This window comes from Xenopus laevis, chromosome 4L (genome assembly GCF_017654675.1).
Source record: "Xenopus laevis strain J_2021 chromosome 4L, Xenopus_laevis_v10.1, whole genome shotgun sequence".
Classification (NCBI taxonomy): Eukaryota; Metazoa; Chordata; class Amphibia; order Anura; family Pipidae; genus Xenopus; species Xenopus laevis.
The window spans coordinates 11,518,494-11,541,646 of record NC_054377.1 but is presented as its reverse complement, the minus strand read 5'-3'; the positions used below and the strand labels follow the sequence as shown (position 1 = coordinate 11,541,646).

General features: G+C 45.5%; 1 protein-coding gene across 2 annotated transcripts; it reads right to left on the bottom strand.

Annotated features, from left to right (window-relative positions):
• Positions 1 to 3,212: 3,212 nt before the first annotated feature.
• On the bottom strand, positions 3,213 to 21,075 carry cat.2.L (catalase, gene 2 L homeolog). Of its 2 annotated transcripts, none has more exons than XM_041589164.1 (13): positions 15,184 to 15,204; positions 14,927 to 15,098; positions 14,553 to 14,663; positions 14,328 to 14,458; positions 11,823 to 11,927; positions 10,076 to 10,201; positions 9,804 to 9,995; positions 9,541 to 9,693; positions 8,415 to 8,553; positions 8,038 to 8,168; positions 7,688 to 7,795; positions 7,413 to 7,499; positions 3,213 to 3,872 (listed from the first exon to the last, which is right to left on the bottom strand). In XM_041589164.1, exons 1-13 carry the CDS (start codon positions 15,196 to 15,198, stop codon positions 3,807 to 3,809), a joined length of 1,536 nt encoding a protein of 511 aa, XP_041445098.1. In that variant the 5' UTR covers positions 15,199 to 15,204; the 3' UTR covers positions 3,213 to 3,806.
• Between the last annotated feature and the right edge of the window lie 2,078 nt (positions 21,076 to 23,153).

The window sequence follows — 23,153 nt, the reverse complement described above, 5'->3', positions numbered from 1 at the left end:
AGGCTACAAATGTATTGTTATTGCTACTTTATTTCTCATCTTTCTATTCAGTCCCTCTCCTATTCATATTCCAGTCTCTTTTTCCAATCAATGCATGGTTGTTAGGGTAATTTGGACCCTAGCAACCAGGCGGCTGAAATTGCAAACTGGAGAGCTGCTGAACAAAAAGCTAAATAACCCAAAAACCACAAGTAATAAAAAATAAAAACCAATTGCAAATTGTCTCAGAATATCCCTCTCTACATCATACTAATAGTTAATTCAAAGGTGAACACCCCAAACTAGGGATGCAACGAATCCAGGATTCCGTTCGGGATTCGGCCTTTTTCAGCAGGATTCGGATTCGGCCAAATCCTTCACCCTGGCTGAACCGACGTCGAATCCTAATTTGCATATGCAAATTAGGGGCAGGGAGGGAAATCGCGTGACTTTTTGTCACAAAACTAGGAAGTAAAAATCTTTTCCCCTTCCCACCCCTAATTTGCATATGCAAATTAGAATTCTGTTCGGTAATCGGCCGAATCTCTTGCGAAGGATTCTGGTGTTCGGCCGAATCCAAAATAGTGGATTCGGTGCATCCCTACCCCAAACAGGTTCTCCCACGAGACCTGCTTATCATAAATATCTACACTTGTTTTATCTGTATATATTGCACATACAACTGCCAGTATAATTGGCTTTATCCTGTAATATGTTTAATGACAATTATTCTGGCAGTTGTATGTATAATATATACAGATGAGGCATTGCTGGTGCAGTGAATACTAATTGGTCAATTGTTAGGTCAGGGGGATGAGTTTTGGAAATGTGTTTTTTTTTTTTTACTTGTAGGGGGGCCCAAAAAAATTCTGATGGCAGCCCTGTGCCCACCCCTTATCATGATAGGCCCACCCTCAACCCCAATAGGTGCCCCATATCCTCCCTCTCTTGTCTTGTATTTTCAAATATTGCATTGATTCTGAGTTCTTTACTGCCTATGACTAAGTGGCATCTAGGCATGAAACGCATAAGGCCATAGACTGTGGGGTTCCAATTGTCATTATGATTGCTAACCACCAGGAGGCGCTGAATACATGTATGTGAATGGGACGTCTTTGCTGTAAGGTTGGTCAGTTTAGGAATCACAGCCACAGCTCCTATTCACTTAGTCACACAGTTGGCCAGTATGTGGCTACTGAAGTGGGTCGGGGGGTGGACCCAGACATTCTTTTTGTGGTGGAAGCAAAAAATCATCCTCTGATATATAAGTTCTGGAAAATGCTGTCAGCAATCGTCTTACCTAGGCCCACATCACTACTTCACAGTGAAGGTCAACCCCATACCTCCCAACATTTGTAAAATAGAAAGACGGACAAAAAAAAAGGTTTTGGACGACACCTATTTTATTGCCACACCCCTAAATAACATACTTTACAAAATTTGGCAGGTTACGTAAGTCACACATTTCTGGGGGTTTTGGGGTCAGGTTTTTATGTGTTATTACAGTTTTGCTAATGAAGGTGAATTGCCCTTTAAGGTGCAAGTAACAGTTTACCCAAGAGACCTGCTTATCTCAAATAGTTACAATTGTTTCTTTGCTTATCTGAGATATTTACAATTGTTTCTTTGCTTATCTTGAATTATTACAAATGTATCAGTGCATCTGCTATTCCGGGCTCTCTGCCAAAGTTTTAGAAACTTTGTATCTTTTTCTGGCTGTTCAGTGAAAGAGATCAAAGAGAAAGTCGGACATTTCAGTAACAATCCGGGACTGCAGGCTGAGCTGTCAAAATCAGGACTGTCCCACAAAAAAATAGGACAGTTAGGAGGTATGCAACCCCACTACGAAGTACTACGGTGTCTGTATTGTAATACAGGTTTGGGAACAGTATTCCAAAATGCTTGGGATCGGAAGGGTTCCAGATAAAGGATCTTTTCATAACTTGTATCTTCATACTTCATACAAGTCTACTAGAATATCATGTAAACATGAAATAAACCCAATAAGGATTAATTATATCTTAGTTGTGATCAAGTACAAGCTACTGTTTTATTATTACAGGGAAAAAGGAAATCATCTTTAAATATCTGAATTATTTGATTACAATGAAGTCTATGGGAGATGGTCATCCCGTAATTTAGAGCTTTCTGGATAACGGGTTTCCAGATAACAGATTGCATACCTGCATACTACTTTACGTTTATGTAATTGTGATGTTTGGCTTGTGATAACCAATAATGCCCATGTTAAAGGTTTATTCTTGTTAAAGTTATATAAACTTTACACTAGATGGAGCACCCAAATGGAGCTAAATGTAGATGGGGGGGGGTGTCTGTTTAAACCTGACCCAAAATGTTGGAAGGTCTTTAAAGGAGAACTAAATCTTAAAAATAAATGTGGCTATATATTTTATATTCTGAATTTATTGCAGCAGCTTAAAGTTTCAGCTTGTCAATAGCAGCAATGATCCAGGACTTCAAACTTGTCACAGGGGGTCACCATCTTGGAAAGTGTCTGTGACACTCACATGCTCAGTGGGCTCTGATTGGCTGTTGAGAAGCTAAGCTTAGGGCTCGTCACTAATTATCCAGCAGAAAATGAGCTTCCCTGGCTGTAATATAAGCTGATGCTACAGGTTTGCTGATTATTCAATTCTGATGCTAATTGCACTGGTTTCCGTGCTGCCATGTAGTAATTATCTGTAATAATTACTAATCAGCCTTATATTGTGACATTTCTATTCTATGAGTACTGTATATTGTGAGTGGGTCCCTAAGCTCAGTAAGTGACAGCAGCACAGAGCATGTGCAGTGAATCAGCAGAAAAGAAGATGGGGAGCTACTGGGGCATCTTTGGAGACACAGATCTTTACTGCTAAAGGGCTGTGGTTGCCTTGGGCTGGTACAGAAGCACAAAACATAATGTACAACATTTCTAGCTACTTCTTTAAAATCATACTGCTGCCCCTAATTAAGTGGTTCCCCAAATATGGGGACGAGTCTTGGTCAGAGGGACCCAGGCTGAAGGTCAGTTTGGGGAGCCTATTTCTCTCCAAGAAGCCCACCTTAGGGTCAGGCCACGTGCCCATCTGAGCCATGTGGGAGCAGGTTGGCAGTGGCTGGGGGTAGCAGGGGGTTTTGGGAGAGGAAGGGTGTTAAATGGTGGTGTGAGCCCTTGAGATCATGTTTACCAATGGGCCCTAGGTGTAACCAAACAGAAGCCAACACATTGGTAGATCAGAATGCGTCATTTTTAATAATAAAAGTACATTAGTAGTTAACAGGTTAATTGTAAGAAAAAGAATGAATCAGGCAATCCTTTCTCTGTTAGTAGATATATCCCACGACTCCCAGACAGATCAGTGACCTCATCATGACACTGGTTTGGAAGCCCCTAAGTACCCCAACTGCCTGTCCCAAGTGCTTTCTTTATTAAGTGCAACATAAATCATTCTGTTCTATTAGCCATATTAATATACTCGTGCTTCTGGTTTAAGGCAAAACAGCATTTTTAACCCCATGGGGGGGAAGCCTCTGGCAACTCAATAAAACTTAAACTTGTATTAACCCATTGGGATTATTCCAGTTAATAACATTTACTTTTTCCTACGCAAATCAGTTTTTAGAGAAGAATTTTGTCAGTTTTCTACAGACATTAGAGAGGGCAGAGCGTGCAGCCAATGAGTATCTGAGTAGTAAATCTGCCACTGGGAAATCAGCAGGAAGGACATAAAATACTCCGTTGAATTGTAGGACAATCATTTATGTGTTAAAGTTACATGGCAGATTAAATAGCTCCTGGACGGATGATTCTGGGAGCCGGGAGGCTACAGGTTGGCTTTGTCCTTAGAAGTGGCGTAAGAGGAATGCTGGGTGTAGGTCTTCACAGTTTTCTGTAAAAAAGGAGAAAAATACAAATTTAAAATAAATATTTTTCCTTTAAAAAAACAAAAAAGAAAAAAAAAAAAACACAATTTACGGAGTAGAATCTTACATCTCTGTAAAGTGACATTAATACAAATAAGTGGGAGCTGAATGGCTATGAAAGGCTACAAAATAGTGAAGCACAGTCCGTGCAGTGGGTTGCAGACAGATGGCAGCCATATTGGCATCCAGCCATTCCCTGACCCTCCCCAGGGCCAGGTGGTATTTACTATATGGTAAATAAATATTTTCAAAAAATATCTCCCTGCTCGTTTGTAGTGGATACCTGGCTGGCATATTCACAGACCACTGCCACGCCAACTATGAGGTGCGCCCAATGTGCCCCCCCGATCGGGAGAGAGTGATGTAGATCGGGGAGGGTTTGACAAACATCGCATCCTGCTGGCTGGAACTGGGGGTAGGCAATAGTGATCTGTGGGCCGGCCACAAGCCCACAGGTCAGGCAGATTCAGGCTAGCATAAAGGCCTTCTTCTGCTTTCGCCTATGCGCACCTCAGTTTATAGACTTGTACAGGTCCCGTCCCCTATCGTGACATCCCAGGGGGGCAGGCATGGGTATATAAAGAGGGGACAGTGCCAGGTTAGGATCGGTGCAGGTGGAGGAGCAGTGGATTAGGGTCGGGTGCGGGTGGAGAAGCAGCGGGTTGGGGTCAGTTGCGGGTGGAGGAGCAGCAGGTTAGAGTCGGGTGGAGGAACAGCAGGTTACGGTCGGGTGCAGGTGGAGGAGCAGCAGGTTTGGGTCAGGTGTGGGTAGAGGAGCAGCAGGTTAGGGTCGGGTGCAGGTGGAGGAACAGCGGGTTAGGTAGGGTCGGTTGTGGGTAGGGTTGCCAACTTTTTAAAATTTCTTTACCGGCTTGTGGGGGGCGGGGACGCAAAGGGGCGGACCGTGATGTCAAAATGGGCAGGGCATGACGTCAAAGGGGGTGGGGCCACGTCACGGACACTAAAAGAACCACAAAGAAAAGGTAAGTTCAAGGGGATTGGGGGCAGGCCGAGGGCTCTTTTTAATGGTATTACAAATTTACCGGCAGCTACATTGCCAGTAAATTTGTAATACCGGCCCCGGCAGGTATTTTACCGGCTAGGCTGGTAAAATACCGGCTGGGTGGCAACCCTAGTTGTGGGTAGAGGAACAGCAGGTTAGGGTTGGGTACGGGTGGAGCAACAGCGGGTTAGGGTCGGGTGGAGGAGCAGCAGGTTAGGGTCGGGTGCTGGTGGAGCAGCAGATTATGGTCGGCAGTAGTAATGTGTGGTTTGGCCCAATACCTCGGTTTGACTTCCTCAGAAGATTGCCGGATCACCTTACACTGCTGGCTTCAGACGGCAGTAGCCTCTATTTATAGATGCTTGCCTGTCCCCTTTTGTGATGTCAGATATAGGTGGGTTGTGTGTGGGTCTATAAGTAGAGCTGCCGTGCCGGGTGTGGATCCCATTTTGCTCAACCCACACATGACTAATAGGCAGCTAGCCGAGATACGAGCCTAATGCCCCTTTCTGTTGCACCCTAGATGTGTCCCTAGTATTGCACATGTACCGATGGGACGTGACCTAGGGTAGCACCGGACGAAAATATAGCACTGACCCTCCCCACCCCTGTCCCAAACCAACCTCTGACAGCTGTGAGTTCTACACTCATCACACTTTGCACCCTATGGTGATGTCAGAGATCAATGGATCAGGCATGGGTATATAAATGGTGTCCCTGTAAAGTCGAGTTCCACTTATGGGAACAGTTACTAAACCCGTGGTATGCCCCTTTGTGGCTTGTTATTATAGGACTATGGGAGGTTATAAGGAAGACGGTGGCTTTCCATCAAGACAACGGCAGCTTTGGCAATTGTAAGATAAGCAATACCATTATAGAATTCGAGGGAAATTAAAGGGACAGGGACCATTTAAATTCTTTAGATGTATTTTATGGATTTTGACACATATCACAAGACATGCAGCTGGATGACTGCAAGGAGATAACAAGCACCACGAGACTTTTGGGAATCAATAGACAACATTATTCTCCTCTGCTGCTTTTTTGTTTTTTTAAGATTGAGAGACGCTTAAAAAAACAAAGAACAACACAAACACAAGACTAAAAAAAAAAAAAGCTTTGTGAAATATATCAAGTGATAAGTTGGCAAATTCTGAAGTGAGGCAGAGAGCAGTCAGCACAGGGGATTCTAAAGGGCAAGTAAAGACTTATCCTCCGATCTCATAATTGCTTATAGTTTTAGCTGTTTTCCCCATATGAAAAAGTGCACAAGGTCTTGTCCAATAGGTACGAGGACTAGACTAAAGTTCTAATGCTCGAAAATGTTTTTTCTTGAAGGGATTGAGAGAGCACTCTTTACGGAGGAATCCAGGGATGGAATCCCAGAGGTAAAGAGCAGCAAGATAGAAAGGTTTGAGGCCAAAGTTGGCAGTGTACGTGAACAGTGTGAAAAGAAGATGGACAGGAACGTACAGTGAGACAAGAAAAGAAATGGAGTGATGAGCAGAGGAGTGAAGGGCTTTCATTCTTAGCAGAAATATTTTATATGCGATCCTTTGCTTAAAGGAACGGTAACACCAAAAAATTAAAGTGTTTTAAAGTGCCCAGCTCTGGTAAAACTAATGTGTTTGCTTCAGAAACACGACTATAGTTTATATAAACAAGCTGCGGTGTAGCAATAAAATAGCCCCTTTATTAGAGATCCCTATAGAAGATGTTCTCTGGTCCCGGTCTGTGTTTCAAATGAGGGGTGGGCGTGTTCTAACGGTTCCTGCCAGAAGCACAGTAGGAGGGGGACAGCCAATCACAGCCCTGCAGTCACAGACAGGCCTCAGTTCCCTATCAAGTCTTGCTAGCTGCTGATTGGTTCCTGTCCTACAGTACAGTGTGCCAAAGCTCCCCAAGCGATGGGCCGTGGCCCAGAACCGGGGCGTTGGGCCTAGCGACCAATTAACACGGCGTGCCGAATTGGACGCCGGCGCACCCAAATTGAATGCCGACCCCCCCCCCTTTACACCGGTCCCCGGCCAAAAAAGGTTGGGGACCGCTGCCCTAGACAGACTGGGAATTCAGGGAGCAGGAAGTGGAAGGGATTATTAGGGTTTTTGCAGAAATATTCAATAAATCAGCCTGAAACACTACTTTTTAAAGCACAATTCTTCTATATCTAAATGAGTATAATGCACTGGTACATTCTTATTTTTTACACAAAATTTCTCCTTTAACAGGCAGCCATGCTAAGGTTCCCTCTTGGGAGAGAGCAGGAGGATTCTGGTAGCGGAGTTTAAGACTGATTGGAGGGGAGAGAGGTGAGAGTCAGGAAGACCAATTAGTGGGAGACTGCAACAGTTTAAACGGATAGGGGCATGGAGTAGTGTTTTGGCAGTTGTTTGTGAAAGAAAGGGGCGTATCTTGGCAATATTGCAAAGGAATAAACTGCAGGCTTTGGCAGGAATATGAATATGATTAGAGAAGGAAAGAGACTGCTCGAAAAAAACATTACCTTCTTTGCCCCCTCAGCGTTGTACTTATCCAACAAAGCCTGGATCCGGGCACCATACTCAGGGTGAACATCAGTGAAATTTTTCACCTGGATGAAAAGAAACATGATTAAACATGCTGCCTCCACTAAAAGTATATTATAGTAGTCTCCAAAGTGCCACTTCCCTTCACATACGAGAAAAGGCTGTAATTCTCATACACATTCCCGGGAAACAGGCACTTAACGCTACTCTATTCTTAATACATAATTACACACATGATATACAAGTTACTCACAGCTCTCTTCTGTATGAATAGCTGAGCATCCTTCAGGTGTCCAGCAATGTTCTCACATAGACGCAGACGCTGCTCTTCACTTAGAACTTTCACGTAAAAGTCCCGCACCTTTGGGAGTTAGAGAGTATCGTATGATTGGTTGTCATCTGACTTTTCTTGAATAAAGCCACCTTTGGAGGACTCATTTTTGTTCAAGGCCCCAATTAGCTCATAATAAGGTTTTAATTAAAGTAAATACTGTCATTAGAGGAATCAGTAACTCTGACAGGACAGAGGCTGAACTGTTTTTTTTCACCAACATGGCATCCTCTCTTTTTGTTGACAGTTGTTGAACCCATTGGGTTAGTTACCTGTGAAACATTGTCCTCATCAGAGCTATTGTAGCGAGCAACATCGGCCGACACCTGGAATCTGTGCTCCCTCACTTGAGGTTGGTTCTCAGGAGCACAGAAGCTGTTGGGATAATAGTTCGGAGCTCCACCTAGGAGGACATTATGGAAAGATTTAGCCCCTACACAAGATACAGACCATTAATACCAAAGAGACAGTTTCGTCGATGGTGCTAAATTATTGCCTAGACATGTGGAAAGCCCTAACTGGTTTTGAGCAATCGGCATTCAGTGGATGAATCTGGTTGGTGGGATTTAGTCATTGACATTTGTTCAGAGAATAAGGTAGTTTGGTTGTATGGAGGAAGCAGCAATAGAATTATAGCGCAATAACTTACCCTGATTGTCCGTAAAGCACATGGGTCCATCCCGCTGGTAATTGGCCACCCGAGTTCTGTAAGGGCAGTTTACAGGCAGTTGCAGATAATTTGGCCCCAAGCGATGTCTGTGAGTGTCCGGGTAGGAGAAAAGTCGCCCCTAGAGATTTAAGGTAAAGAATTATGTAGAAATTAATGGAATGCTTTTGGCCCAATACAGTAGGTAATATTACGTTTTGTCGTAAGGGTCCCCGTGACCCTTTGGGGGGGGATCATATGAACTCCACCAAAAAAATCATATAATAGGGGCCCTATGCAGGCCCACTTCAATGGCCTGATATAGTCCTTGCCTTACAGCAGTGATCCCCAACCAGTAGCTCACGAGCAACATGTTGCTCACCAACCCCTTGGATGTTGCTCCCAGTGGCCTCAAAGCAGGTGCTTATTTTTGAATTTCAGGTTTGGAGGCAAGTTTTGGTTGTATAAAAACCAGATGTACCATCAAATAGAGCCTCCTGTAGTCTGCCAGTTCACATAGGGACCACCAAATTACAGCTATTTGGCACCCCAGAAGTTTTTGCATGCCTGTGTTGCTCCCCAACTCTTTATTTTTGAATGTGGCTTATGGGTAAAAAAGGTTGGAGACTCCTGCCTTACAGGGTTTTCAAATCTACCTTATAGGTATGTGGCCGATTGATTCCTGGACAGATATCGCTTGAGAAGGCAGTCTTTTTCCGAACACAGGCCTATAATCTGGTGACGGTCTAGAGTGGACATATTGGCACCTTTTGTTAGCTTGTATATGGCCAGCTTTACCAAGCCTAAAGCCGGTGACTAGTTAATCTAATGCAATCATTTACAAAGGATGTATATGGCCCTATACACAGGCCAGGGGGGTGACTTGGTCTGGAGTGGAGTGACTTGGTCAGTATCGAAGGTCTACCCATGTATGGCCAACTTTTTATTGCAGCAAATCGAAGGTCTGGCCACCACATAATGCAATACTGCATCAAAAGGATGTGCATGGCCATCAGCTCTTTTATGCCGATGTCAAACAGAAACAAGAAGTGCCAAACCATCAGTCAATATCTGCCTGTGTGTGAGCACCTTCGAATTGTCACGCCCTTCCTTCTACAGCCTCACTCACCTGCAGCATCTTATCTGGGCTGGGCTCAATGCCAGGGGGCATGTTACTTGGATCAAAAGCCAGCTGCTCCACCTCTGCAAAGTAGTTGGTTGGGTTTCTGTTTAGCACCAGTTTACCCACAGGAATGAGTGGATAATCGCCGTGTGGCCAGATCTGGAATGCAAATATCATTACAACACATTAACATAATGAACGCTTTAGGCATTGTGCACTCCTGAGAAAGAGGCTCATCCAGAAGAGAAAGTAAAAAGTCTCCAACTCACTTTGGTTAAATCAAAGGGATTGAACTTGAATCTCTCCGCTTGCTCGAAAGTCATGACCTGGATGTAGAAACTCCACGATGGGTAGTTACCAGTGGTAATGGCTTCATACAAGTCATGTATCCCGTAGTCAGGGTCGCTGGCAGCCAATCGGTTTGCTTCATCCACTGTGAGGTTCTGGATGCATTGGTCAGTCTGGAAGAGCATTCATCGTAAAAACCAGGACAAATAAATAAAATTTTCCATTTAATCTCACCCTACTCTGTAGGAAGTACCTTGTAATGGAATTTACAATAGACAGCTTCATCTTTGGCATTGACTAGCTTGAAAGTGTGGGATCCGTAGCCATTCATGTGGCGGTGACCATCTGGAATACCACGGTCAGAAAACAGGAAGGAAACCTGGAAGAGATCATCTCATTACACATTTTCCATCAGCTGCACTTTGATATATTGACACCCAAAATATCCTGCACCAAACCCGCTGCTAGATGGGACACAATCCGTTACTGAACCCGCGTCTGGTTCATCTCCATTAACGTTACAATTAGGGGCACATTTATTATTGGTCGAATATCGAGGGTTAATTAACCCTCGATATTCGTATCGAGGGTTAATTAACCCTCGATATTCGACCGTCGAAGTAAAATCCTTCGACGTCGAAGGATTTACCGAATTTCCTTTGATCGAACGATTTTAATCCATCGATCGAACAATTTTCCTTCGATCAAAAAAAGCTAGGAAAGCCTATGGGGACCTTCCCCATAGGCTAACATTGGTGCTTGGTAGGTTTTAGGTGGCGAAGTAGGTGGTCGAAGTTTTTTTTAAAGAGACAGTACTTCGACTATCGAATGGTCGAACGATTTTTAGTTCGAATCGTTCGATTCAAAGTCGTAGTCGAAGGTCGAAGTAGCCAATTCGATGGTCGAAGTAGCCAAAAAAAAACTTCGAAATTCAAAGTATTTTTTATCTCGAGCTAATTAAATGTGCCCCTAAGTCTTTTCTGGCCAGAGTGTTCCTATCGGAGATGGGGAGGGAGTGGGGCAAATAGTCTGCCCCTGAAACCAGCCTCACTTATTAGGTAGTACAAAAGACACTATATAGAGGGTCACCATCAGAAATGACATGGACCCTTACGACAAAATTTTCTTCGCCCCCCGGTCCACTCCCGCCCCAAGCCCCACCACAGATCCCGCCCACCCCACAGTGGCTCTTGGCTCAGGCGGCTGTCGGCTCCATTCAGGCGGCTGTCGGCTCCATTCAGGCGGCTGTCGGCTCCATTCAGGCGGCTGTCGGCTCCATTCAGGCGGCTGTCGGCTCCATTCACAATTTTTGGTTGCAATAGGCTCCTTTCGGCCGCTTTGACAACTCAGGGGGGGGGGGGCAGCTAATACGGGCAGTACCAACGTTTTAGGATGGACCTGGCTCCCAACAAAATGCTGGCTACCATACTGCACATTCTCCTCCCTGCTCCTTCTATGCTCTGTGCCCAATCCACCTATTCCCTGCTGCTTCCCCTATCCCTATGCTCTCTTCACTACCCCTCTGTTCCTTAAAGGGAACACCTGTACAGCAAACAGGTACATTAAGTTAGTATGAGGTCGACAGTGATATTCGGAGACAGTTTGCACTTGGTCTTTACTGATTTACAGTTTTGAACAATTTAGAATTTTTGATAAGCAGTGTTGCCTAGGTTCAATTTACCTTAGCAACCAGGCAGTGGATTGAATGCAAAACTGGAAGATGAATAGGAGAAGGCTTGAGAGATAAGCAATACAAAGTAACAATAGCAATAAAATTTTAGCCTCAAAGAGCAGTAGAATTTTTTTTTGTGGCTGCCAGAGTCAGGGACCCCCCTACGAGGCAGAAGAGGAAGGCAAAGTAATTCAAAAAGCCATTTAAAAAGACCAACTGAAAATATGCTAAAAGTATAATGTAGCTCTGTAAATACTGGCCTCTTCCAGAAACACGAACGAGGGACTGATCTGAATTAAAACACACAAAAATAAAATTGAACATTTACCTGGTGAAGAGACTCGGGACGCAGAGACCAGAAATCCCACACCATATCTGGGTCCTTCAAATGAGTCTGTGGGTTCCTTTTCTGAGAGTGGATAAAAGATGGAAACTGCAAGGGAGGGGGGGGGGCAAAACAAAAAAAAAAAGTCAATTAATAGAATGAAACTGCATAACCATTAAAGGCACAGTTCATAATTATTTTTAATAGTGATAAGCACCGGAAAAAGTTAATGTTCACTGCTTTGGAGGATGCAGTGATCAAAAAAAGTTAATATTTGTGCCTGAATTAATGTGTAACGTTTGGTAAAGGAGATTATTCCCAGAAAAAAAAAAATCATTGTGACAGTGGAATTTTCTAGATACCCCACTCTGTGTCACTCACCCACAGCAGCAGGTTTAATATAAACAATTACACAACATCAGCTAACAAACCATTTGATTTGGTGCCAGGTGGGTGCACTGACACAGAGGATTCAGAACTCTGAACCTGAAGCAACATTCAACTATTTTTTAGGTTCTTTAATGATTTATTTATTGAGTTAATGGAAGGCATTTAGTACAGAGGGCATGTCCATCGCAAGGGTTCTGCAGCAATCAAATTGCCTGAATGAATGGGGAAACTGCAAGAAGTTCCGCCATCCTCTATGCACCCAAAATTCTCTCCCCAAATAAAATATGGCTCATGTGTTTAGCTGGTAACGGCCATTGCAGTTGGGAAGAGGATTATGGGTGCAGTAAGGCCCTAGGAGCTGCAGTGTCTTCTACGGATGATATTCATAAGCATCACTTAAAGGAGTAGGAAAGGCTAATATTAAATCAGCTTTATCAGAAAGGTCTATATAAATACACCAGTAAACCCTCAGAGTAATGCTGATCTGAGTCCTCAGTCCAAAGGAACACCATTTCTTTCCTTCTATTGTGTACACATGGGCTTCTGTATCAGACTTCCTGTTTCCAGCTTAAACCTCCAGGGCAGGGCTTGAGCATGCTCAGTTTGATCCTCTTCCCCCTCCCTTCTCTGCTGTAATCTGAGCCCAGAGCTATGAGTTAGCAGGAAGAGTGAGGCAGGAAGTGATTTCACCCCAAGCGAATATGGCAGCTGCTATCCTAAACAAACAGAGACAGTGTCTAGAGCTGTTTACTCAGGTATGGCGAAGCATTCTGTAGAATAAATATAGTCGTATAGCTTGCACTGTTGTGGCTAATCTATTGCCAATAAACTGCTTTGGAAGCTTTCCTTCTCCTTTAACATAAAGCTTAGCCTACCAAGCAAGAAAACACTATAAACTGCCCTCCATTCATTCCTATGGGGACCTCCTGCACTCTCAGGTAAGGCAATTGCCACTAACAAATGCATTAGCCAGCATATTCACCTCCTGATTGTGCAGACCATTCCCATAGGAATGAATGGAGGGTGACTGAATACTTTTGTTACCCGCCCTGCAAGCTGCAAAACAACTCAATCTCCACTTGTGCCATTGCCCTTAGGACTAAGGTAGGTTCCTTTATAGCGGCTTTATCATGATCAGTGGAAACACAAGTCTGCAGATAAGATTTAACAGGGTTGCCCTCAACTTGGCAGTTTCTCATCAGATTATTATACAGGCAATACATGGGCTGTTTCAGAGTAGACAGATTATCTGCCTGTGTATGGGTCCCTCCCTGAGAGATAAGTGGCCGAAAATCTACAGATATTTATGAGGAAATAGAGATGGGCCGGTTGAGTTTCCCTCGACCAGCACCGGACCCATTCAGTTCCCTCTATTTATAGACCCGCGTCCCCCCCCACGGCGATGTCACAAAAGAGGCAGGATCCAATTGTATACATAACTTGAATCTGTTATCTGCGGTGTATCCAGAGCCTTTTCCCCTTTTTTCAGCCTTGAATGACTGCCCCTATGGCTACACAGCAGCTTGTTTATATAAACTATAGTAGTACTTATGTTATCTACTGTGTATCCTGTGCTTGAATGGCTGTCCCCATGGCTACACAGCAGCTTGTTTATATAAACTATAGTAGTACTTATCTGTTATCTACTGTGTATCCTGTGCTTGAATGGCTGCCCCCATGGCTACACAGCAGATTGTTTATATAAACTATAGTAGTGTTTCTGAAGCAAACACATCAGTTTTATCAGGGCAACACTGCATTATATTTTCATTACTTTAAAACACTTATTTTTTTTGGTGTTACCATTCCTTTAAAAGTGCTGTGAGATCTATGATCACATATTATTTTCCCACCCTGGGTGTGTATACATATTGAAGCAATGCCAAAACCATGCACAGCCTTACAGACAAGGTTATCTGTGCAGGCCAGAGTTGGCAAACGTGACCTGGCATTTTCTCTCTTTTATCACATAACCCCATAACATTATATTTTGTTGAAAGTGTTTTGTTTTTTTTCTTTTTTTTTTTGGGTCCCTTTTTTTATCTGAATCTTGCAGTAAATGCACAATAAAGTCTTGTTACGTTGGTTTCTCAAGGCTAAAATAGCCAGACTGCTCACCAACATGGCATCTCGGATGAAAAAGACGGGGGTGTTGTTTCCAGTCAGATCCCAGTTCCCGTCCTCTGTGTACATCTTAACAGCGAAGCCTCGGGGGTCTCGTACTGTGTCAGAAGAGCCGGCCTCTCCGGCTAAAGGAAAAAGAGGGGGCAAATAAAAACACTGAGCAAAGCCGCGTGTAACCCAATAAAACCATTACGTCACCCAAGAATAAGAAGATCCTACCGACAGTGGAGAACCGCACGGCAATTGGAGTTCTCTTCCCAATGTTCTCAAACACCTTGGCCTTGCTGTATTTCGTGATGTCATGCGTGACCTCAAAATAGCCGAAAGCACCTAAAATAAATAAAGAAATATATAAATGGTTGTAGCACCCCCCCCCCCAACACTCAACCCCCATAAGATCATATCTAAAAATGTATACTTTACCACCAGCCAGCCTATAAAATAGGTAAACAGTTTGGAGGTGGTGGTACAGTACCTGTTATAACTAGAAGGGGAGTGACTCACAACATATATATATATATATATATATATATAGTGACATATAATGAGGGCCCCCCAACCCTAAATACACCAGTCACACGACATTGCTTTACCTGCTCCTTTAGCATGGACAACTCTTTCTGGGATCCTCTCCCTGTCGAAATGTGCCATTTCATCAGTGAATACCACATCTTGCACCAACAGGGGTCCCCGAGGGCCGACGGTCAGGAGATTAAGCTTGTCGGATATAGGGTTGCCCCCGCCGGTGGTAAGGACATCTGGTTTCTATAGGAATAAGGAAGGAAAGAGTTACAAGTTGAGAATGGAAAGAGCACTGGGGATATGATTATTATTATGGTTCAATAATCACAAGCATTGCTGCCATCAGCAAAAGGTATAGGGGTACTGTAGTCAGGAGCCCCATGCCAGAGAAGGGCCCCAAAACGGAACTCAATTCTCAGAGTCAAGAAAGGGGGCGCATTTTGGTTGGAGTTTGGCATATGGCTGGGAAGATCAGGGGTGGAGTCTGGCATTGGAAAGATCAGGAGTGGAGTCTGGCATATAGTTGGGAAGATCAGGGGTGGAGTCTGGCATATGACTGGGAAGATCAGGGGTAGAGTCTGGCATATGGCTGGGAAGATCAGGGGTGGAGTCTGTCATATGGCTGGGAAGATCAGGGGTGGAGTCTGGCATATGACTGGGAAGATCAGGGGTGGAGTCTGGCATATGACTGGGAAGATCAGGGGTGGAGTCTGGCATATGGCTGGGAAGATCAGGGGTGGAGTCTGTCATATGACTGGGAAGATCAGGGGTGGAGTCTGGCATATGGCTGGGAAGATCAGGGGTGGAGTCTGGCATATGACTGGGAAGATCAGGGGTGGAGTCTGGCATATGGCTGGGAAGATCAGGGGTGGAGTCTGGCATTGGAAAGATCAAGAGTGGAGTCTGGCATATGACTGGGAAGATCAGGGGTGGAGTCTGGCATATGGCTGGGAAGATCAGGGGTGGAGTCTGGCATATGGCTGGGAAGATCAGGGGTGGAGTCTGGCATATGGCTGGGAAGATCAGGGGTGGAGTCTGGCATATGGCTGGGAAGATCAGGGGTGGAGTCTGGCATATGGCTGGGAAGATCAGGGGTGGAGTCTGGCATATGACTGGGAAGATCAGGGGTGGAGTCTGGCATATGACTGGGAAGATCAGGGGTGGAGTCTGGCATATGACTGGGAAGATCAGGGGTGGAGTCTGGCATATGGCTGGAAAGATTAGGGGTGGAGTCTGGCATATGGCTGGGAAGATCAGGGGTGGAGTCTGGCATTGGAAAGATCAGGAGTGGAGTCTGGCATATGACTGGGAAGATCAGGGGTGGAGTCTGGCATATGGCTGGGAAGATCAGGGGTGGAGTCTGGCATATGGCTGGGAAGATCAGGGGTGGAGTCTGGGATATAGTGTGGCTAAAGGCAATTTGTTTTTCTCTGGGGCCCCACTTGTTGGCAGTCTCCACCATTCAGGATGCCCAAGTAACCACTACATTTGTAACCTTACAGAGCATTTGTATTTTAGATGGGGTTAGTGACCCCCACCCCCCAATTTGAAAGCTGGAAAGAGTCGGAAGAGAAACTCAAATAGCTAAAAAACTATTATAAAAAAAATAAAAATAATGATCAATTGAAAAGTTGCTTAGAATTGTCCATTCTATAGCATACTAATAACTGGGGTGCCCTGCTAACTGGTTGCTAGGGTCCAAATTACTCTAGCAACCATGAGCTGATTTGAATAACAGACTGGAATATGAACAGGAGAGGGACTGAATAGAAAGCCGAGTAATAAAAAAAAAGTAGCAGTAACAGTACATTTGTAGCCTTACAGAGCATTTGTATTTAGACGGGGCCGGCGACCCCCATTTGGAAGCTGGAAAGAGTCTAAAGAAAAAGTCAAACAAATCAAAAACTATAAAAACTAAATAATGAAGGCCAATTGAAAAGTTGCTTAGAATTAGCCATTCTATAACAAACTAGAAGTTAACTTAAAGGTGACCCACCCCTTTAGCAGAACACCTTTAAAGGGGTTGTTCACCTTTGAGACGTTTAGTACAATGTAGAGAGAGTGATATTCTGAGACAATTTGCAATTGGTTTTCATTTTTTATTATTTATGGTTTTTGAGTTATTTAGCTTTTGATTCAGCAGCTCTCCAGTTTGGCATTTCACAATCTGGTTGCTAGGGTCCAAAATACCCTAGCAACTACACGCTAATTTGAATAAGAGACTGGAATATGAATAGGAGAGGGTCTGAATAGAAAGCCGAGTAATAAAAAAAGTAGCAGTAACCGTACATTTGTAGCCTTACAGGGCATTTGTATTTAGATGGGTCGGCGACCCCTATTTGGAAGCTGGAAAGAGTCAAAAGAAAAAATCAAACAAGTCAAAAACTATAAAAACTAAATAATGGAGGCCAATTGAAAAGTTGCTTAGAATTAGCCATTCTATAACATACTAGAAGTTAACTTAAAGGTGACCCACCCCTTTAGCAGAACACCTTTAACCTGAATATAAACAAGTGTACATGTCATGGCCTGGTATATAGATATAAAGGCAACAGAATATATCTGCCAAGGGGATCACACGGAGGCGCAGAGTCCAAGGCTCGGGTATCATTGTACAAAGGGCACAGAAGTATTGGGGGGGGGGGGGGTGATTTATTAACTCTCTCCACGAGAAAAACAACTAATCTGGTGCTGGAACTTTCCATTTAAGAATGGATAATAATGAAATACACTCAAATTTAAAATCCAGAGGATGATTTTAAAACGTAAACACATTTTGTTCCCTACACTGGGCACTAAGCAGCAGAAGGCAGGGCACAACTTTAGTCACTGGAGAGCGGATATAAGAGAATGATAATGATTACGGTAATGGCAAAAGAAGAAATTATTAAGGTCATTTTGCCTGATTTTGTTGCCTTTAAAACAATGTTCCCAAAAATTAAACAACACATTCCAATAACTTTTCCTTTATGCCTGGTGCAGTGCTTACCCTTTAGCAGCAACTGCCACAGTACTGTAAATACTCTCTCCTGCACACCCCACTCACAGTACTGTACATACTCTCTCCTGCACACCCCACTCACAGTACTGTCCATACTCTCTCCTGCACACCCCACTCACAGTACTGTACATACTCTCTCCTGCACACCCCACTCACAGTACGGTCCATACTCTCTCCTGCACACCCCACTCACAGTACTGTACATACTCTCTCCTGCACACCCCACTCACAGTACTGTACATACTCTCTCCTGCACACCCCACTCACAGTACTGTCCATACTCTCTCCTGCACACCCCACTCACAGTACTGTCCATACTCTCTCCTGCACACCCCACTCACAGTACTGTCCATACTCTCTCCTGCACACCCCACTCACAGTACTGTCCATACTCTCTCCTGCACACCCCACTCACAGTACTGTCCATACTCTCTCCTGCACACCCCACTCACAGTACTGTCCATACTCTCTCCTGCACACCCCACTCACAGTACGGTCCATACTCTCTCCTGCACACCCCACTCACAGTACTGTACATACTCTCTCCTGCACACCCCACTCACAGTACTGTACATACTCTCTCCTGCACACCCCACTCACAGTACTGTCCATACTCTCTCCTGCACACCCCACTCACAGTACTGTCCATACTCTCTCCTGCACACCCCACTCACAGTACTGTACATACTCTCTCCTGCACACCCCACTCACAGTACTGTACATACTCTCTCCTGCACACCCCACTCACAGTACTGTCCATACTCTCTCCTGCACACCCCACTCACAGTACTGTACATACTCTCTCCTGCACACCCCACTCACAGTACTGTACATACTCTCTCCTGCACACCCCACTCACAGTACTGTACATACTCTCTCCTGCACACCCCACTCACAGTACTGTACATACTCTCTCCTGCACACCCCACTCACGGTACTGTCCATACTCTCTCCTGCACAACACACTGAGAGCACTATACTCTCACCCCGCGGCACATCCCAGCCAGCACCTAATAACTAAGTATTTAAGTATTCCTTAGTTCCAGCACTTCACCCTCATCCTTTTACCCATTGTAGCGCTGTACTTTCACCTTCTGGCACATCTCAGGCAGCACCATAAGCTTTTGCACCTCTAAGTCCCCAGCACCTTCATCCTCCTGCACGTCCCAACACTGCACTATACTACCCCCTAATTGCATTTACTCTCACCCCATCAGCACTGTACCCTTATGCCCTGCACATCTCAGACCCAGCACTGCACTCTCACCTACCACTTGCACCCCCAGTCCAACACTGTAGCCTCACTTTACTGCCTGCTCTTGTACCCCCAGTCCAACACTGTAGCCTCACTTTACTGCCTGCTCTTGTACCCCCAGTCCAACACTGAAGCCTCACTTTACTGCCTGCTCTTGTACCCCCAATCCAACACCGTACCCTCACTTTACTGCCTGCTCTTGTACCCCCAATCCAACACCGTACCCTCACTTTACTGCCTGCTCTTGTACCCCCAATCCAACACCGTACCCTCACTTTACTGCCTGCTCTTGTACCCCCAGTCCAACACTGTAGCCTCACTTTACTGCCTGCTCTTGTACCCCCAGTCCAACACTGTAGCCTCACTTTACTGCCTGCTCTTGTACCCCCAGTCCAACACTGAAGCCTCACTTTACTGCCTGCTCTTTTACCCCCAATCCAACACTGTACCCTCACTTTACTGCCTGCTCTTGTACCCCCAGTCCAACACTGTAGCCTCACTTTACCGCCTGCTCTTGTACCCCCAGTCCAACACTGAAGCCTCACTTTACTGCCTGCTCTTGTACCCCCAGTCCAACACTGTAGCCTCACTTTACTGCCTGCTCTTGTACCCCCAGTCCAACACTGTAGCCTCACTTTACTGCCTGCTCTTGTACCCCCAGTCCAACACTGTAGCCTTACTTTACTGCCTGCTCTTGTACCCCCAGTCCAACACTGTACACTCACTTTACTGCCTGCTCTTGTACCCCCCAGTCCAACCATGTCCCCTCACTTTACTGCCTGCTCTTGCACCCCCAGTCCAACACTGTACCCTCACTTATTGCCTGCTCTTGTACCACCAATCCAACACCGTACCCTCACTTTACTGCCTGCTCTTGTACCCCCAATCCAACACCGTACCCTCACTTTACTGCCTGCTCTTGTACCCCCAGTCCAACACTGTAGCCTCACTTTACTGCCTGCTCTTGTACCCCCAGTCCAACACTGTACCCTCACTTTACTGCCTGCTCTTGTACCCCCAGTCCAACACTGTACCCTCACTTTACTGCCTGCTCTTGTACCCCCAGTCCAACACTGTAGCCTCACTTTACTGCCTGCTCTCTTACCCCCAATCCAACACTGTAGCCTCACTTTACTGCCTGCTCTTGTACCCCCAGTCCAACACTGTACCCTCACTTTACTGCCTGCTCTTGTACCCCCAGTCCAACACTGTACCCTCACTTTACTGCCTGCTCTTGTACCCCAGTCCAACACTGTAGCCTCACTTTACTGCCTGCTCTCTTACCCCCAGTCCAACACTGTACCCTCACTTTACTGCCTGCTCTTGTACCCCAGTCCAACACTGTAGCCTCGCTTTACTGCCTGCTCTTGTACCCCAGTCCAACACTGTACCCTCACTTTACTGCCTGCTCTTGTACCCCAGTCCAACACTGTACCCTCACTTTACTGCCTGCTCTTGTACCCCCTGTCCAACACTGTAGCCTCACTTTACTGCCTGCTCTTGTACCCCCTGTCCAACACTGTACCCTCACTTTACTGCCTGCTCTTGTACCCCCAGTCCAACACTGTAGCCTCACTTTACTGCCTGCTCTTGTACCCCAGTCCAACACTGTACCCTCACTTTACTGCCTGCTCTTGTGCCGCCAGTACTACACCATACTCAGTCCGAATATTAAGCCCATGCCTCTGCCACATCCCAGCCAATATGAAAGGACCCAGTCACTATGGAAACCTCCAGCAATGTGGCCTCTCAGGTGCAGAACAGCTACAGACTCCCCCTCCCACTGCTGCACCGCCTGCTGCCCTGACTGAGCCTCCTGTGCCCGTTACTGTGCTTCCTAATGGCTACTGCTGCTACTGCTGTTATATAATACGCTCGGTACCTGAGAGCCCCGGCCATTCTTCCACAGCTTCATCTGGTCGGCCAAATTATCCCTCTTGTCCGCCATGTTGCCCCGTTAGCGCTCTGGACCCAGAGCTGTCACCGTATTATAAAAACACGCACAGCCCCGCCCTCTACAGCCAAGAGGGGCGCCGATTGGACGAAAGGCACGAGCATTGCGAAAGCCTGTTGGACGAGAGAAGTGTCAGCGAGAGTCATGTGGAGAATTGTGCACAAAGGTCGGAGCATAATGGAGGGAGTAGAGCGAGACAAGTGTGTGAGGAGGAGAGGGAGGGAGTGAGCTGAAAGGTAAAGACATTCTGACTTTTGTGGAAGACAAATAGTTCTAAGCAACTGTTCAGTTGCCCTTCATATTTCTTTTTTTTTTTAATACTTTCTGTTATTTGCCTTTTTCTTCTGACTCTTTCCAATGGGGGTCACTGACCCCATCTAAAAAACAAATGCTCTGTAAGGCTACAAATGTATTGTTATTGCTACTTTTTATTACTCATCTTTCTATTCAGGTCTCTCCTATTCATATTCCAGTCTCTTATTCAACTCGGTGCATGGTTGCTAGGGTAATTTGGACCCTAGCAACCAGATGGCTGAAATAAAGCTTCTGAATAAAAAGCAAAATAACTCAAAAACCACAAATAATAAAAAATGAAAACCAATTGCAAATTGTCTCAGAATATCCCTTTCTACATCCTACTGACAGTTAATGTAAAGGTGAACAACCCCTTTAATAGGTTTCTGGGGGGGGGGGGAGAGCCATGATATCCCAGAGGACATATTTCATAGAGAGGTAAAATAATGTAACTGAGAGCTGCCATCATTGTTACTGGCCCCAAGTTGAGTCCTGCGCGGGTCCATGTTTTGTAATCCGCACCCAACCAGGACCTGCAACCCACATTCTTACCTGTTTGGACCCACTACCCGACCCGCACGCACCTTATCCGCAACCCGCTGACCATCAAGAATCAGGAAGTGCCGTGCTTGTAAACCGGAAGTGACATCATCGGAAGAAGGCGTGATCAGAAAAAAGAAGTAAAAATCGCTATTGAGAAGGCCCGCAGAACTGCCGACCCGCGTCTGTACACGCACCCGGAACTTCTACCCGGAACCCACGGGTACCAGACCCGCTGCAGGACTCCACCCCAAGTAACCATACAATCCTGAAAATGTTTGGCTTTACAAGAAAACGTATTTTTAGAGTGGCAGTCCCACAGCCAAAGCAAACAATGTCCCTTTTTGTATCCCCCATACATTAAGGAAGGTACATATTTAATTTACTCTCATCAGGCAGCTATTGACCCAGTTCAATCCTGTTTATCCCCAGTGGCGTAACTAGATGTTACTGGGCCCCACAGTAGATTAATATTAGGGCCCCCAACATAACCAGAGGTTGCCCTTTTTTGAAATGTTGAAATTACTCATTATTTAGGGCCTCATGGGCTCCTATACCTCCTGGGTCCCCCTGCAGCCACATGGTCTGCTTCCTCTGTAGTTACGCCCCTGTTTATGCCCCTTAAAGGACAAAGACAGACGAGAAGATTCGGGGAGATTAGTTGCCCGGCGACCAGTGTTGGATGCTAGAGGCCCACCAGAAAACCTTCGACCGTGAACCCACTTTCCAAACTATTATTCCTCTTCTCCTCATTTAACCTCTTTAGTCTCCTAGTCTTTTATATCTACTCACTATGCTTTATTCTTCCATTGTTAATCCTCTTTTTTTACCATAAAGAAATAGGGAATGGGCCCACTGACACCTGGGCCCACTGGGAGTTTTCCTGGTATCCTGGTGGGCCAGTCCGACACTGCCGGCGACAAATTGGCTCTTCTTTGGGCGACTAATCTTCCCGAACTGCCTCCCCGCTGGCTAGAATCGAAATCGATGACGGGATGGCATTCGGAGCACTTCATTTTTAATATACATGTCAAAACTGCCGCCATACCTTCTAAGCCCCCAGCAGTTGCAGGGTCGGTTTCCTACACCCAAGGCCGCCATCAGGGGGGACAAGTGTCCCAGGCCTGAAGGGGGGCCCGGCAGTGCTGCACTTTCAAAAGAGCCGGGCCCCCCTTGACAGCGCTGAAGCTGTGCGGCCATTTCTGAAGTCCCGAACAGCCGAAACACGGAAGTGCCGAAAAGCTGAAGTCCAGA

Excerpts from the sequence above, each read along its gene's own strand:
- cat.2.L (XM_041589164.1), bottom strand. Across the intron at positions 8,554-9,540 it reads GCCCAGATAAGATGCTGCAG|GGGCGACTTTTCTCCTACCC; the intron begins GTGAGTGAGGCT and ends TTAAATCTCTAG. Across the intron at positions 3,873-7,412 it reads ACGCTGAGGGGGCAAAGAAG|AAAACTGTGAAGACCTACAC; the intron begins GTAATGTTTTTT and ends CCTTTTTTACAG.